Consider the following 17383-nt stretch of genomic DNA (forward strand, 5'->3'; position numbering starts at 1 on the left):
GTGCAACAGAAGGGTAAACCTTCCGGTTCTGATTCAATTAATGCGCTCCGATCCATAAAATCATCGAAACAAAACTGTACAAGCAGGAAACAACCTGCCAACCCCCCATCACCATGCTGGTTCTGCGGAGCATGACATTTTGCAAAATTCTGTCCGTTTAAGAATCATAAATGCCGCAAATGTCATCGCATTGGCCACAAAGAAGGTCACTGTTCGTTAAATAAACGCAAGACTAAACATCGTAGTGAAAATTCAAAGCAACGATTAAACAGTCGAATTAAAACCACGTTTACAACCTTTAAAGTTGGATTTAAAAATAGGCGGAAATTTGTAAATTTATTAGTAAATGAAAAACTTATACGACTTCAGTTGGACACTGCTTCTGATGTCACGTTGATTTCAAAGAACACATGGCACAAGTTAGGATGCCCATCCATCCGACCGACGGAACATGTCGCCCGAAATGCGTCAGGAGACATAGTAAAGTTGACAGGAGAGGTTCTATGCAATGTTCAACTTATGGGAAGTAAATTTACAGATGTTTGTTATCTAACAAATCGACACGATTTAGATCTATTGGGATTAGATTGGATTGCACATGTTGATACTTTGAACAAATTATTAGATGAGGTATGTCCTCAAAATGTTTCCTATGAGTCTATCCAAATCCCTAATGATATTTCTAAATCAAATGCCTCCGACGAATCATCCTCTCTGGATATTAACGAATTAAATGCTTCTGATGAAACATGTTCTTATGATCTTTCTGAATCAAACAATTCAAATGTTATGTGTTCTCACTATGTCAAATCTAATACCGCCGATTTATTACCTTCTCATAAAATTTCCAAATCGAAGACTTCAGACAAAGTATACGCTGGTGAAACTTCGGAGTCTCATGTACTTCTTTCTAAGTGTCCACGAAAAGCTGAACTACATTCTTGGCCATCTCCAGAAGAACCTTGGTCGCGTATACATGTTGATTTTGCTGGCCCATTCCAGGGTACATACTTCCTCGTTTGTGTTGATGCTTATTCAAAATGGCCGGAGATTTTTCCTATAAATCAAATCACTTCACAACAGACTATCATGAAACTACGGCAGTTGTTCTCCCGTTTTGGAGTTCCAGATGTTCTCGTGACAGATAACGGCACTCAGTTTATTTCTTCCATCTTCTCAGATTTCTGCAAGAGGTTTGGAGTCAAACATGTCCGTTCACCTCCGTACCATCCACAATCGAATGGTCAGGCCGAAAGGTTTGTAGATACCTTCAAAAGAGCGCTACTGAAGGCAAAAGGGGAGGGAAAGATAGAGGAGATTCTTGATGACTTTCTCTTGGTCTGTAGAACAACTCCAAACCCATCAACACCAAATCAAATGTCCCCAGCAGAAATTATGTTTGGTAGAAAAGTAAAAACTGCCCTCGATGCCATGAAACCACAGCAAATAGACATCGGAAAAAGAAACAGAAAGATGGAAAATCAATTTGATCGCCATCATGGGGCAAAACGCAGAATTTTCCAAAGAAATCAAAAAGTATACGTCCGCGATTTCCGATATTCACCTCCACAATGGACCAGTGGACGCATACTTAAGAGACAAGGGAACGTAATGTATGTGGTGGAAGTTGAAGGACAGAAGTGGACACGCCATGTCAACCACATACTGGAAAATGCTGGCACTTCACAGAAAACCGAGAAATTAGACTCAATGTGGAGAATCATTCTGGACAGTTTTGACATAAAATGCTCAGCAACTCAGAAGACTGCGCAACATGAACAAGGTCCTATTAGGAAAGCATCACGGAAACGCAGAAGACCAGATATTCTACAGGTAGACCCAAAGAGGAGAACATACGTTTCCGAAGGAAGATATCAATGATGATATCTCAGCACTTACCTGTATATAGTAACTAACCATTTTTTTATATTTTTTTTTAAGGGGGAAGGTGTTATGAACGGGGAATTAAGAAGCCCAGACAATTACGAAAGCTATTTTCTTGGGACGTTATTGCATTTCATTCAAACCCTGTAAAACACTTATATTTATTTTTGTCCCTATCTTATTCTACATAACACGAGCTTTCGTTCTATGTATCATTCACTAGCATACCCTTTTTTTTGTTCCAAAAATATTGTAATTTAAACATTATATTTTGCACTATATTTTCTACCCTAATTCCCTGTTTCGGGCATAACTGTATTTTTCCAAATTATCGTACGTCGTGGTCAAGATATGCACTTATTTATTCATGTACATTTTTGTAGTAATCCGAATTCAGAGAATCCAGAGTTTAGTGTTCCAACTGTCTTGTCTTCTTTCACTCGCGTGCTTGCCAACCAATCAGGATTTAGAATAGTTCTCTCTACCCCGATCGAACTCACGCGTATTAGACTCAAGGTTAAGCCACTCAGCCTAACGCGTCAAGGTCATAATTTAGACTACACAGACCAAGGTCAAGTCATAACAAGTATCACGGGGTAAAAGCGATCCAAGGTCATAATATTCTCTTTAAGAATATTATTCGTAAAACTGAAGTATACCTCTGATTGATACAATAGCGACTACTCATTCAACACTTCTGAACTCTTGAGATTAGTCAATGCTCACTGTGCTCAATTATTTTACTTGTTGTTACTAGTCGATGCATACTAATCTTGTAGGAACACTGCTTATAGAAAGAGAGAAGCGCATACCGAAAATAATTAGGTTAGATTCTGTTGGCATAGGCATGTGAGCACGGTAAGAAAATGTGATAATAGTTTGTATCTCTTGTTGAACTGGGACGACGTGTTAGGAACTTGTTTGATGGTTGGTGTCGATATGGTTCAATTGTCGGACGAATTTTGCGTTTCTTTGTTAGACGACGCCTCTTTGTGTTTATGGTTGATCACTAGAAATCAACAGTTTTCTGAACGTTGTCATAGGAGACAGTGGTTGCTGTCTGTTCGCTCACTGGTGACACTGACTCACCTAAGTGATTTTCAGGTTGGTTTGGGCCAATTAAAACCACATGAAACGGTCACTACATCAGAACACTTAAATTTTTAGGGGTCAGAAAGCTCGCAGTCAGCCTCATGATCATCCGAACTTCAGTTAGCGGTAACGAATATTTATCAGCTGAACCGATTGAATGGGGAATATCCCACCGAGTAGTACGATCCTTCTTCGGTCTTCGAGTGATGTTGGCAACCACAATATGGGTTCTAACGTGTACTGTTTCTACCACTTTAAGCTGAGACGTAGCGGTAAATAAATCCCCACATTAATTCTGTAAGTCATCGACATTGATGCTGACCATATTAACTCTACTGGATTCACCTGGCTAAAAGCTCTTGGTCATGCATCCGCACCAGATCATGAGTGGGTACACCGTACTACGCATCATTTGCAACTGTTAGCCAGCTTCGTGACATATCGATGGCCTCCCAATTATGTCTTCTAAACACTTCATTTTCCATATCTGATTTGACCGGGTTTTTATACTACGATCTTTATTGGTGAGTTCGACGTGATCTTGTACAACAAACTATAAACTATTTTCTGTTGGGATATTATATTTCTTTTTTCTTCTATATATTGTGTTATTGTCCTTGTATTTTCGGATAAGTTTCTCTCCTCCCTTTGGTATATTTTATTTTCATCATGACGGAACAGACATCTTCGCCTCCCACATTACTGTGATCCACCCTATTCATGCATAGTAGGATTCTTATAAATTAATTTGAGAAGAGACTTGAATAATATATACTATACGTATATAGAGAGAGGTAATATGATAGTATCTAGAAAAGAATATTTAATCAAATTAATCAAGTTTTGGTGAGAATGTAATTTATGAACGATATTTGGGCGACGTTAGACATACCTTGAGAGTGTCCACCTAATAACTAGAATCAAATGAGGGTTATAAACCTGTCTGAGCAACTATAGTGATGATTTACATATGATGATTACGGTTAGGAATTACATTTAGGGTTTTCACCACGAACTGATATCAGCTATAATACCAAAACTCTATTTAACCAAATGGATGACTGAATTTCACATCAAAATGCAAGACCTGTTATCTTATATTTGATTGGTTTGTCCATAAATTAATAAATCTCGCTAAAGTTTTTTTCATAGTAACACTTTATCTACATATTTCTCAATAAAACTTGAATGCAAAATTAGATTATCTCTCTTTCAATCGAATATAGAAAAATGTTCAAATAAATGACCTTCAGCATTATAATATACTGGTTAGTTTTGATTGGCTCATAGATACAGTAAATAAATTATCGTTCTTTGATTGGTTTTTGAGGAAAAAAAGTAGATTTTATGATTTGATTGGTTATAGTTTATATCAAAGCATTAGAACCTTTTGAGAAGTATAAAAGTACTTCAAACGTGTCATAAATATATGATATGTTATCAATGTGTTCATGTTTCTTTATTAAATATTGGATAATACTATCTATAAATTTTGTATTGACTTATCAACAAACTAGTAAGCATCATTGAAATTACATTCATGTTTATTTGTTATTATTATACACTATTCATTTTATCTTATCCTTATCCCAAGCTCCCAACTTTGGGGAAATTTTGGGGTTTTGTGCCATTTCCCCAAAATTTACTATAGCGGCTTCCCCAAAATTGGCAGCTTGGGATCTATTACAGTCAAATATAATAATCGAAAATTTTCATTATTATTTATATTTATTTTACTTAATTTCTACATGATATTTGATATGTCTTAAACAAATATGTATCTGGATTCGAAAAACTTGTTTAGCTTTGTCAACTATGGCGAAGGCGAGATATCAGTCTATCAATTAAGGGACGAGTATACTGTGAAGCAATTCGTTCTGTTCTATTTACCGCTGCGAAACATGCCCATTAAGAGTAGAAGATACTCGTAAGCTACTAGTATTTGACCACAGATGTCCTTGAAATATTGCTCGCATCTCCTGGGATCACCAGGTAAGTTATAGTGAGGTTAGACGCAGGGTATTAGGGAATGGTGGCAAATCAGTTGATTAGGTTGCGAATCTTCATCGTCTGAGATGGTTGGGCCACGTGTTGCGTATGGCTGAACACCGATTACCATGACGCGCAATGCTGACTAGTGTTGGGGACGGATGGAAGAAAGTTAGAGGGGGCTAAATCAAAACGTGGCATCAGTGCTTGAAGTCACTAACTTCTAGTCTGGGCCATGTTGGGAGATGCAGACTACATGGTTGGGATCCATGTATCTATCATAATCAATGATTGGCGACTGTGTGTGACATGGCTCAGAATCGATCACACTGGCGTAGATGTAAACATTCTTTGTCTGTTCTTAAACAATCAGATTCAAATTACATTATACCTCACTTTCTACCAGCTAATTCTTTCTTCCTATACGATATCTTTATACACAATCTTTCTTCTATATATTACCACCATTGAATTAACTACTATGAATTCGGTGTTCGTCTTGTAGTGCTAATAAGGTGTGGCAACTTGGACCGATGCATATTTGTGCCTGGTTCTACGTTGTAGCTCACTGACTGGGTCAATTAGGGTCCCCTATGAAGTTCGTAAACTAGTGATGTGTAGCTTAGGTATGTGCCGAAAACAACTGTGATGAATTTTTAACCAATTCTTAACTGATCAGACGACAGTTTTGATAAATGGTTAGTTCATTTTAAAGAAATAATTTAACGAGATTTTTAAAAAAAATTCTGCATATTTGGTGATCTGTAAAAGTTTTCAACAGGTTCCTCTGTCTGTTAACTGTAGAACACTTATAAGGTGTCAAATATTCTTTTAAGCGTCCATATACTATTTTTTGTTAGGGTTGGGTATTTTAGGTCAGTATTGGGGGTAAACCATCGTGGTGTCCATCACAAACTAATATCAGTTATAATACACAAGCGCTTTATATCCATTTGAATGTATGAGTCAAGCGAGAAGATTCAAGAGGCATTATCTGATTATTTCTTTTAAATAGTATGGTGGCACTTCGCTAAATTTTGTATGAAGATTAGAGTTTAGGGTTAGGATTTAGGTATAATAACGACTTCCTCTTGTATTTTTCCCTTGCACTAATACTACACAAGATTGCTTAAGACGAACAGTGAACGATTTTTCTGCATATACGATTCAGTTGCTTTATACTAGATACCTACCTATTAATATTCTACCAAGTTTCAACAAAACTCAAATCAAGAACATGTGTATATTGTATATTAGCCAACAACCAACGATTGAGTAAGTACAAGGGACAGGGAAATTCATTAGCCCCACGGCAATTTTTTTCAAAAACCCCCCACCCACCCTTTTTTAAAATGTTTTTTCAACCCAAAATTGCAATATTTTTCATCCCGTTTCGGCCAATGAAATGGCTAGTTTTAAAGTTCGTTTTTAATTTGTTAGTTATGTTTTGTCGGATTGTTATAAAACATCAGTACATTTTAATCATCATTATGGAGGAGAGTAACGTGCCTAGTACAAACGCTGTTGTTTCTCACGTAACAGAAATGAAGGAAGTCTTTTTGACAACCTTGTTTCTCGTTGCGTTTTGAAGATGCATCAACTGAGTCGAAAAACACCTGTGCTGAGATTTATTTTTAGTGTGCTACTTTGCGTTGGATATTGGATGGAAGCAAGATTACAGAAATATACATCAGATTGCCGGATAAAAGCCAACATCGGGCAAGAGCCAGCAATGCGTGGACTTCAGGAACGACTGACACCAGCTGCATGTCAAGTACTGAAGCGGCACCTGCGCACTCCTATAACGGAGTTTGTAATGTCTGTTGACTTATTCACGGCTGTGGACGCAACAGGCACTTACAATGTACACCGTGATTCCATGCGCTGCTCCTGTTCATTTTCCATTGAGAACGGTTTGCCATGTCGGCACATATTGGCTTACTGTACACACAATATGACTGATGTGAACTTACAGTCAATATGTGATAGGTGGTTACACTCTGATACTTATCTGACTCGTATTGCAGTTGAGAATTATTTCCCAATGCAATTGAGCCAGCCGAGCATGAAGAATACATTGATTGCGTTAGTCAGGCGACTGTCTGAGGAACAATGCAGTTCACTTTATAGCCAATTTTATCAAGAACTTCACGGTAGAATACCACCAACGCCGTTGAACTTACAGGCAGAACCGCAGTTGTTTACTGGAACAAGCATGTCGACTAACTTTACAACGCCGTTGATGCACCGAGTTAATGTTGATTTGGATGAAACGTCAAGTAACGACGAGGATGACGTAGTTTCGATAAACTCAGAAGAGTTAACAGAACGGGACATCCAAAATGAAGAAGATGAAGAGAACCGTTTGTGTGACATCTGTAATCTTGCACAGCCGCCCTGTGAAACTGGTGATGAAGTGGGTTTTTCCCAATATTGTTTTTGTCTATGGCAAAGGTCAAGTGATTAAGCACTTTTTAATGTCAAATGCATTTAGATATACCTTAGATATGAATAATCGAAAAGCGATTATCGCTCATGTATTCGTAAACTTGTTTCTAACGTTTATTAGATATAAAGGTTGAGAAAACTTGGACAAGATTTTGTCATCTAATGAAGACTAATCTAGTAATTTTATATTTAAAATAATGTGATTACTGTTCATGTATTAGTAACACTTTTGTAAACTATCTAATAATAGTACATTTTGAGTACATTTTAATAGGAATATTGCAATATAGTGAAAATTCTAATTAGCTCTTTAAGTCAATAAGTTTATGAGAACATTTATTAGTGATTACCATTACAAAGATGAATGTGATTAAAGCTCATAGAGAAGTAAACAAAATGAAGAAAATTAACTTATTTATGAATAAAATACTGACTTTATAAAACAAGTTGAAACCGTCATCATTGAAATCATTAATGTGATTAAAGGTCATATAGTAAGTGTAAAAAGAAATAAGAATATTATCCGTTTCATGAATACAAAAAACAAGAATTTCATATTCTTGTTTTATATTAAAAGTTCCTGAAACCAGAACTATGCGTACGTAAGAAGTACGTCTGATCGTCAACTAAGCCTTCATTGTTATTCATAACTACTGATTATATCACCGTTTTCATTTGCACACCCATATAACGATTAATTACTGCTACAATCACATTGTAGCAGTAATAAAAATTCTCATAAAATATTCAAAAATAAAAAATAATTTAGCGAACAATCGTTTTCATTAACTTCATCATCACCCTATACAGTTATAAGTCCATAATTTTAATATTTTATAAAGTCCAAAAATAAGGCATGGCATTAATGAATTTGACAATGTAATGTGTTAACAATGGTTAACGTTTACATCTGTAACGATATATATGTTTACAAATTAAAAAGGTCATTCACTAAAGGTCGGGATGATTTGCAGTAAAGTGTTCAGTCACAATAAGTGACTAAGCATTATAGGAAAATTGAAACTGCAAAAAATTTTGTGTCAATGAAATACATAGTATTGGAATTGAATATTGTCAATTGACATAATAATAATAATGATAATAATAATAATAATAAGGAAAATAAATAAGAATAACATTTTAAATGATCATTGATACAGTTGACCTTATTCATATTTATACGTTTAATGTCGATAGATATTTGTTGAGTCAGACGACGTACGGTTGTTCATTTACACTTTATGAAACTGATATTTCAAATGCTTGTCAAAAATGGTTACATTCATAATGTATAGATAATTCAGGTTTCATATTACGGCGGTTAACAATATTCACACATGACTGATTAAACACACTAGTTCTTTTTACGACAACATAATTAATTTTAAAATACAGAACTACAAATAATTTACAAGTGAAAATAATGAACCGTTTCAATGGATTTCCAAATTAACCACATTTAAATCTAACGTTGTCTAATTTTCATTAAGAATGGCCATTTACACAAAAAACTTTCACTAAATATTAAGTGCCTTTTTCGGAAAATTTATTACTACTTTCATGTACTGTCAAAGTCGGTTAATTAAGTGATGATCTACGGTCGCTTCACCTGAATTATACATATTTCAACCAGTAATTTACCATGATGAATTATTGATATGTTGATTTGTTTTTCCTAACAACAGATCATGTGTTACTAAAAAAACTTATGCACACACTTTGGTAATAATTTGTTTATTAATTGGGTATTTAGCATTAGACAACCGACCGAATTCAGTAATCACTATTATCAAATATTCAAATCGATTTTCAGCTCCTTTTTCACTCAACTTTCTTTTTATGTGATACATATAAGTACTCGTGACATTAAATCACTTGATCAGAAATCAAAAATTTATCCCAATACACATTCACTAACAGTAGGATTGCACTTAAGTTGGTGTTTTTTTCTTAAAATGTCTAAATTTCTTACAAGACTAAGATTACACAAAAAGGTTTATTCACTATCGTTAAATTTCAAATGTAAAAATCAAAATTCTGACATCCAATCACAGCACTTGATGCGATTTCAATTTCAACTAATCAGATTACAAAGATGAACAGTTTACGACCAATTACAAAATGAATAAAGGTGACAAAATGTTTATTCATTATCACTTGAGCACACACTTGCAAAACGAGTACACCAATCACCGATCGCTAAATTTTTCTTTCACACCATACAATTTTTTAGAAATGGGTGGTAGGGAATCTTAATTGCCGTGGGCTTAATGTCAACCGGGGAATATATGTGATGTATGAAATATCTGTTAAGCTATTTACCAATGCGTCTAGGAAAATAACCAATCAATATTTCCTCTGGCCTATACAAAATATCTACAAACTGTGGATAAAAAATTGAGTATTTGCAACATTTAACGCCAACATTTTGAGCGAATAATTGTTTTCAATAACTTTATCATCAGGCTCTAGAATTATAAGTCCATAATTATAATATTTTACAAAGGCCAAAAATAAAGGAAGGGGGTAAGAGGTTTATAATATTCAGTCCAGGTATCCGGTGATCTAGTCGTAGGCCAAGGTAAACAAAGAGGCTGGATATATTTTTTCTGGATACATAAATTTGGTCTTCTGGAGTTGATACAGATGGCTTCGGCTATGTAAAGCAGTCGTAATCTAGCTCCGTGAGGTAGATATTTTGGAACTTGATATAAAACAGAGAAAGCTTCCTCTATTTTGATATGATGTTCACTATCTACCAAGGGAGAAAGAATGGTGCTGTTAATCGATTTGGTAACTCCTTTTTCTCAACCATGCTGGTACATGTTCACGAACAGGTGAAGATAAATCCCTTTGAGTACTGCCTATGTAACTAGCTCCACAGGAGCAGTTGAATTGCTATACACACATAGAAGAGCCCATCTTCGGTAACCTAACCTTGGTTATTTGTATGAGTACTGGTTTAGTTGAGAAAATTATGTGTACCTTGGCGGCGTGAAACGTCCTTTCGACAGATCTTTTGAGTCGATATGTTTAAATATCACCCGCTATGTCCCCTATAAAGTCTAGTCTCAGATATAAGGTTTTTTTACTGACTGTGTCACAATTTCTTCGTTTTTTAGTACTTTTTACGAGGTATTTTTTAACGAAACTATCTGGATAGCCATTATTTCGTAATGCGTTCTTTAGTATATCTATTTCGCCATCCACACTGTCTTCAGAACATAATAACTTGATTCAGTGGTTGAGACATTTAACCAAATTTATTTTATATTGAAGTGGTGTGAAGCTTTGGAAATGGGTATACTGACCCGTCCATGTACTCTTTCTAAATATATTTCGCTTTATGGAAACGTCTATCCTTCTAGAAAGTAGGACATCCAGAAAAGCTATACTATTGTCTTTCTCCTCCTCGCTGGTGAATTTAATGGCTGGGTGGACATTATTGAAAGAGTCCAACATCTCCTGTTTGTCGATATTTTCATCACATATGATTAGTGTGTCATCAATGTATCGACAATAATAATCAAACTTACTTAGGATGTCTTTAAGCGGTCCATTTTCTAGTTTGGTCAGAAAAATATTAGCAAGGATCGGGCTTAGAGGTGATCCCATTGCTGATCCATCTACTTGTCTGAAAAATTCATTGTTAAACTTAAAGTAGATATTCAAAGTGCATTTCAGCAGAAGTTCTTTCATTTTACTTACTGGGATCGGTATCTCTATTTTCTTTTCTAGCAATTGTTCACATATGTAATCGATAGTTTCAGTCAGAGGGATGTTAGTGAACAAAGATGTTATGTCTAGTGATAACATGGTTTTGCCATTTATATTCATATTTTTAATTGTATCCACAAATTCAAAGACGTCTCTAACATTATGCTTGACCAGTTCTTGGTGTAATGGTTCTAATAATTTAACTAACCATTTTGCTGTTGAATGGTATGGTGAGTTTGCCATATCCAGTATCGGGCGTAAAGGAACATCAGGTTTATGAATCTTACATAGACCATATAGTCGATGGGGTATGTGTTCCCGAAGGCTTGAGCGCATTAAAGGTATGCTCAGTGATGTATTGATGTTGTTTTAGAAATTGGTTATTGAATTTTTTTCCCTTATTATCATTATTTTTGTTTATCTCTATCTTAATCTTCACATCCATCATTCCCAATTCGTTTATTGTAATTACCTTGATAACACCCTCCTTATTACATAGTATATTCACACAACAATCTTATTATTATCTCAAATGACAAGATTAAATTCTCCTACTATGCATTTTATTCACACAAATTTTTTTTGCATTTTCATTTTTGCTATAATAATACTATTCTACTTATTGTGACTGGACGCTATACTCCAAATCATCCTGACCTTTATTGAATGACCTTTCTAATTTGCGAATAACACCATTTTGAAGTATATACATATGTCGTAACAGATGTAAACGTGCACCATTTTTAACACATAACATTGTCAAATTCATTAATGCCATGCCTTAATCACAATTGATTGATCACTGGGTGGCGATCAATGTTATGAGTGTCTAGTCCTTATTAGTGCAGATCGAATGCTATCGATCATGTTGCAATGTGGCCACCAGTCTAGATGACTCGACACTGCTATGCCTTAATTTTGGCCTTTGTAAAGTATTATTATTATGGACTTATAACTGTAGAGCCTGATGATGAAGTTATTGAAAACAATTGATCGCTCAAATATTCTTCATTTTTGAATATTCTATGGGAATTTTTAAACTGCTAAGATTTTGTTTCTACGGTGGTAAAAATAGATTTTCGTCATCATTTTAAGTGCTTTCAGTACTAACGAGAAGTATTTTCACAAGAGGTTTTGTAAATATTATAGTATTCTCAATGGTTGAGATCATGAGTCAATTGAATTTAAACTGATAGGTCCTGGGTTTAAATCTCGCGAGGCGAGATTGTGGAGGTGCACTGCTAAAGAGTTCCACAATAGAACGAAACGGCCTTCCAGTAATACCAGGTTTTCCATGGTGGTCTAGCTTCAATTAACTCATGCTCTCAACCATTGAAAGAAGTATTTTCACTGTTCATTGTACGAAATGTGCCTACCAATGGTATTCATAATTTTAACCGGCTCGTCTCTACTGTGCTCTTACTGTTATATGTTTAGCAAACAATAACCAAAAAAAATGGAAACATTTAAATGAACTGAAAAATGTTGAAAAGTGGACTAAGAAATTGAGGATAAATAACAAGCTAGCTCAGGAGTGAATTTGTAAACGTACATTTGAAATGCAAATTTACACACAGTCTTTCATTACTTTGATGTACATAATGAAGTCTAAATTTCAACTCGAGTGTACATGATTTTACCTTGAACAAGAATCCTGAGAATTTGGCTAAGAATACTTTATGGTTTGAATGTAATAGCCAGATTTAGATGACCTTATAACTAATCCTATTAGAATTTAGTAACTGATGTTCTTATAAGGATAAACATCAACTTGTGCTTATTGGCTATTTAGTTCCAAATAACTCTTCAACAGTCGTCAATCTTTTCAACAGTTGAGATCATGGGTCGATTGAAGCTAGACCACCATGGAAAACCTAGAAGCATTGGATGGCCGTTTCGTCCTATTGCCATAGATGCTGCACCAAAACTCTTGAATAAAACATATATTTGTAGGGGTTTGAATCAATATTGATGAATTCGAGTATGGGTAAGTATAAGCTACAATCACATGGGTTAGTCAGTTATATCACTTGATTATGATCAAACTATAAATCCATTAGATGCGCTTCACAATTGTCAGCCAGTATAAAACACATAATTACTATCACTATAGGGGGAATTGTGGAGATTGTAGAATTTTCACAGTTGTAATCACAAATTGATTTTAGCTAGACACATACTAGGGCGAAACGGCCATACAATCTTTCCAAGTTTCCGATGGAATTTGAAAATATGGTTCCATCGAACGTTCATTCTTTTTAAGAAAGCAAACTTGATCTGTTGGCTTTTTTGAAACCAATATGGAGTTTCCAAAGTCACACTTCAGGAGCAAACGGAAGCAATAGATCTTATATTGCAGTAAATATGCTAAAGTTAGGGATACTACCCTTAACTCAGGGTCTGAAAAGTCGGAAAAATGAAAATTCCGCAAATGCGATAAAAATGGTCTTACTGGTCTAGTTATAGTATTCCGATACCAGACAATGGGATTTGGGAGTTATTTAAGCCCTATCGCTTCAGGCTGGGCTATTTCGCTTACTACCCTACATATGTGTTGTATGCAATATAAGCTATATGGCTATGTAGAGCTGAAGGTCTTATATGAGGCTGGAGGTTCGCCATTGGTATTGTGGGTGGTTCGGCATTGCCTTGGTATGTTTTGCTGACTGTTCATGCACAAAATTGGTTTTCTGGATAACCGATTTTTATTCATACTGGTGGTTGCTTTTCAGTGTTCTCGAGGTTCATTGTCATTGGGACATTGTGAGGCATTTCGCCATTGCTAACATTATTGAGTTTGACTGTCGTGTAAGCGGAATAGGTCAACTTTGGCCTGTTCGTGCTGTGCATAATTGATTCATGTGATCATTGATCGGAATAACTATACATGTGATGTGAATGTGTATATGAATTGTGCGAATGGTCTACCAGGGTGCTTGGTACCTGTATGGTTGCGCCACAGGTTTGAGCCATACTATTCAGATTGTAGCGTTGAAGCCTATACGGTGTCTGGTTCTTCTGCTAAACGGGCTTGAGCTGTACTTCTCGGCTTATAAAATTTAAACCTGGATGGTGTCTGGTTCTTCTGAAAACCAATGTAAAATTGCTCTGGCCCACAAGGCTATATTATATATAACTATGAAATGGTGAAGTTGGTTGTGAAGAGTAGGCTCAACTTTGGAATTGGGTGGGATGTATTACAAAATAAATATATGTGAAAAGTTTACAACATTAGATTCTTAATCAGTGAATATTAGATACCTCACTAACTACAAAACCTAAATTTCCTGAGCTGAAACCAGTTTCTGTGAGTTTATGTATAATGACTCAGGAACACTGAAATCTACAGTCCAAGTATCAACACAAATTATCAATAGTAAGTTACTTCTAGCAAAATTTCATAAGTAACTCAAATAAGAGACCAAATATTTCAAGTTGACTAACTTGGAAATAGATCACTCAGTGATGATAAAATTTATGGATTATTTCATATCCATTACTTGTTTTATTTATGTACTCCATAATAACTACAAAAACATGATGTTCCCTCTACTCAACGAATTATTTATGAAGTTGATCACCGAATAAGTGAACTATGAAAGTTATATGCGCAATGTTTTAGCTGTTTACTTTCTCTTGTCTTCATATTTATATGATGGTAAGAAAAGTCGAAAATCGATTGATTTACTCATTATGAGTTTTATTCAATATTTCCGTTTTGATTCAATGCAAGGATAACTCAATGTAGAAGGGTGCGGGATCGTGGATGCGCACTGCTGAGGAGTCCCATACTAGGACGAAACGGCCGTTCAGTGCTTCCAGGTTTTTCATGGTGGTCTAGCTCCAACTGACTCATGATTTCAATGTGTGCAATGTAGTATTTGTTTTGTTTTCCCGGTATGATCTTTTATTCTGTCTAATATACGATATTCTTGTATTCAATTGACATGAACTATGCTCCGCATGTGATTTGTTATAACTAAGTATTTTTTATGTATGTGATTTCATCCTAATTATTAATCAAAGTGTGTGTGTACAATCATTATATAAATGAGTGTACTTTCTACTAGAATCGTCGACCTAGAGAAATTTGATGGTGCCACAAAGGTAAGAGTATTGCTACGCAATCTTGCCATAGCTGAACATAAGCTCTAGATATAACACATTCACGTCACATGTATAATTATCCCGATCAATGATCACGTGAATCAATTATACACAGCACGAACAGGCCGAAGTTGACCTATTCCGCTTACATGACAGTCAAACTGAATTCAAAACTTGTGAATTATTCATAAAAGTGATTAGTTTTATATGAAGCTCACTTCGTATTCCTTCTAAATAGTTCCCAAATTAAATTTTGAGTAAGTCTAGTTCTTGATCAGTTAGTTAGTTCTGAATATCAGATTGTGAAAAGTCTTCTAATCGTTTCGAGATTGCAGGGTACAGCCATTTCTTGTCGTCTAATCACTGAAATCGGTAAATTTTGAATTGAATTCGTTTCAAATGCAGAAAAATTAATGCGTAAAACTAGATGATGAACACTTCATTTGAATTCTGCTGCTAATTAGGCTTGCTTTGCAGATTCTCTTCAAATGATCCGTAAAATGTCAAGTAAATTCGAGTTGTTAATTATTTGAAATGTTGTTGTGTTTCAGCTAACTATAAAAATGATCAACCTATTCCTGTTAATCACAATAATGTTTTGATTCCACATGAACAACAAGTTTACAGATATATCATGAACAATTATGAGCCATCTGTAAGACCGTTGAAAAACATATCCGAAAAGTTAACAGTGAAGATACGTATACGCTTACAACAAATCAGTGGTTTGGATGAGCGCAATCAAGTTTTGACAACTATACTATTCCTTGAGCAGGTAAGTTGTTATAACTTGTTACCTGTGTGTCCTGTTAATGTACAACGTAATGACACCGCCAATTAGAGAGCAGTGAATAATGGTTCGGACCAATGACGCCTAAAACGCGTGCAAGCAGTTTAGAGTCCTTATTCGTGCGGCTTCCTGCCTAATCCATCCAGTTAAGTCCAGAACACCAATCTCAGCCTCTGCAATATGAATCATGTATTTCAAACACACTGGGTTTATATACCAACCAGACAGACCACATCCTTCCATAAAACAGAAAATAACATTTGTACAAAATTTGGCCAAATGTGGCTGTGAATGTGGAGGTAATGATTAATAGACAGAGCATAATTCAAGTATGGTAAATTGTATAATAACAGTTCATAGGTCAAAATAAGGCTCATAATAAGAGGGACATGAATATGAATAGTTTAGTTATTTGAGAATTATACGATAAAATTATATGCATAGTATTGGTCCATAAATGGATCCCAAAAGTTACCATTCATTATGCTTATCGGGGCATAACAGCAAGTGACCATTCTCTTTACTTTTTTAATAAAATTGACTTTTGAAGTAACACCACTTGGAGCTCCTCTAAAGCAACTGACAGATTTAAGCCTTGTAAAAGTAGGTTTGAGAGAAGGGTTAGCATCCCTAATCAGCGTCAACTAATTAGACCGGTTAAACTCTGCTCTGGAAGTTTATGGGAGTGTAGTGTCAGTTACTGTGTTAACCCCATATTATAGCTTCTGGACAGTCCAACTTATCCGTTCTTCTTGATTCATATTTTGACCTTGTTAATTACTCGCTTATCAATCCTGACTGTTTTTATGTAAGTGTATGTGTGTGCCCTTCTTATCCCACTTATCACATGTCTGTTGCTTATTTTTGTGTGACTATTGTTGTGAACGGGGAAATAAGAAGCTCAGACAACTACGAAAGCTTTTTTCTTGGGACGTTATTTCAATTCATTCAAACCTTGTAAAACACTTATATTTATTTTTGTCCCTATTTTATTCTACATAACATGAGCCTTCGTTCTATGTAACATTCACTGCCATACCTTTTTTTGTTCCGAAAATATTGTAATTTAAACATAATATTTTGCATCTTATTTTCTACCCTAATTCCCTGTTTCGGGCATAACTGTATTTTTCCAAATTATCGTACATTGTGGTCAGGATATTCACCTATTTATTCATGTACATTTTTGCACTAATCCGAATTCAGAGTGTTCCAACTGTCTTGTCTTCTTTCACTCGCGTGCTTGCCAACCAATCAGGTTCTAGAATAGTTTTCTCTCTGCCCCATCTCGAACTCACGCGTACTAGACTCAAGGTTAAGCCGCTTAGCCTATCGCGTCAAGGCTATAATCTAGAC

General features: G+C 35.3%; 1 protein-coding gene across 1 annotated transcript in view; it reads left to right on the forward strand.

Moving 5' to 3' along the window:
• Positions 1-4396: 4396 nt before the first annotated feature.
• The window catches only part of CLEC-57 (cholinergic receptor, nicotinic), a 34424-nt gene continuing 21437 nt past the window's right edge, over positions 4397-17383 (forward strand). Inside the window, exons 1-2 of the mRNA XM_051215236.1 lie at positions 4397-4492; positions 15789-16012. Of these exons, the coding sequence (XP_051068431.1) occupies positions 4411-4492; positions 15789-16012 (306 nt within the window). The 5' untranslated portion in view covers positions 4397-4410. The remainder of the gene's footprint in view (positions 4493-15788; positions 16013-17383) is intronic.

The sequence above is a fragment of the Schistosoma haematobium genome, chromosome 2 (genome assembly GCF_000699445.3).
Source record: "Schistosoma haematobium chromosome 2, whole genome shotgun sequence".
NCBI lineage: Eukaryota > Metazoa > Platyhelminthes > Trematoda > Strigeidida > Schistosomatidae > Schistosoma > Schistosoma haematobium.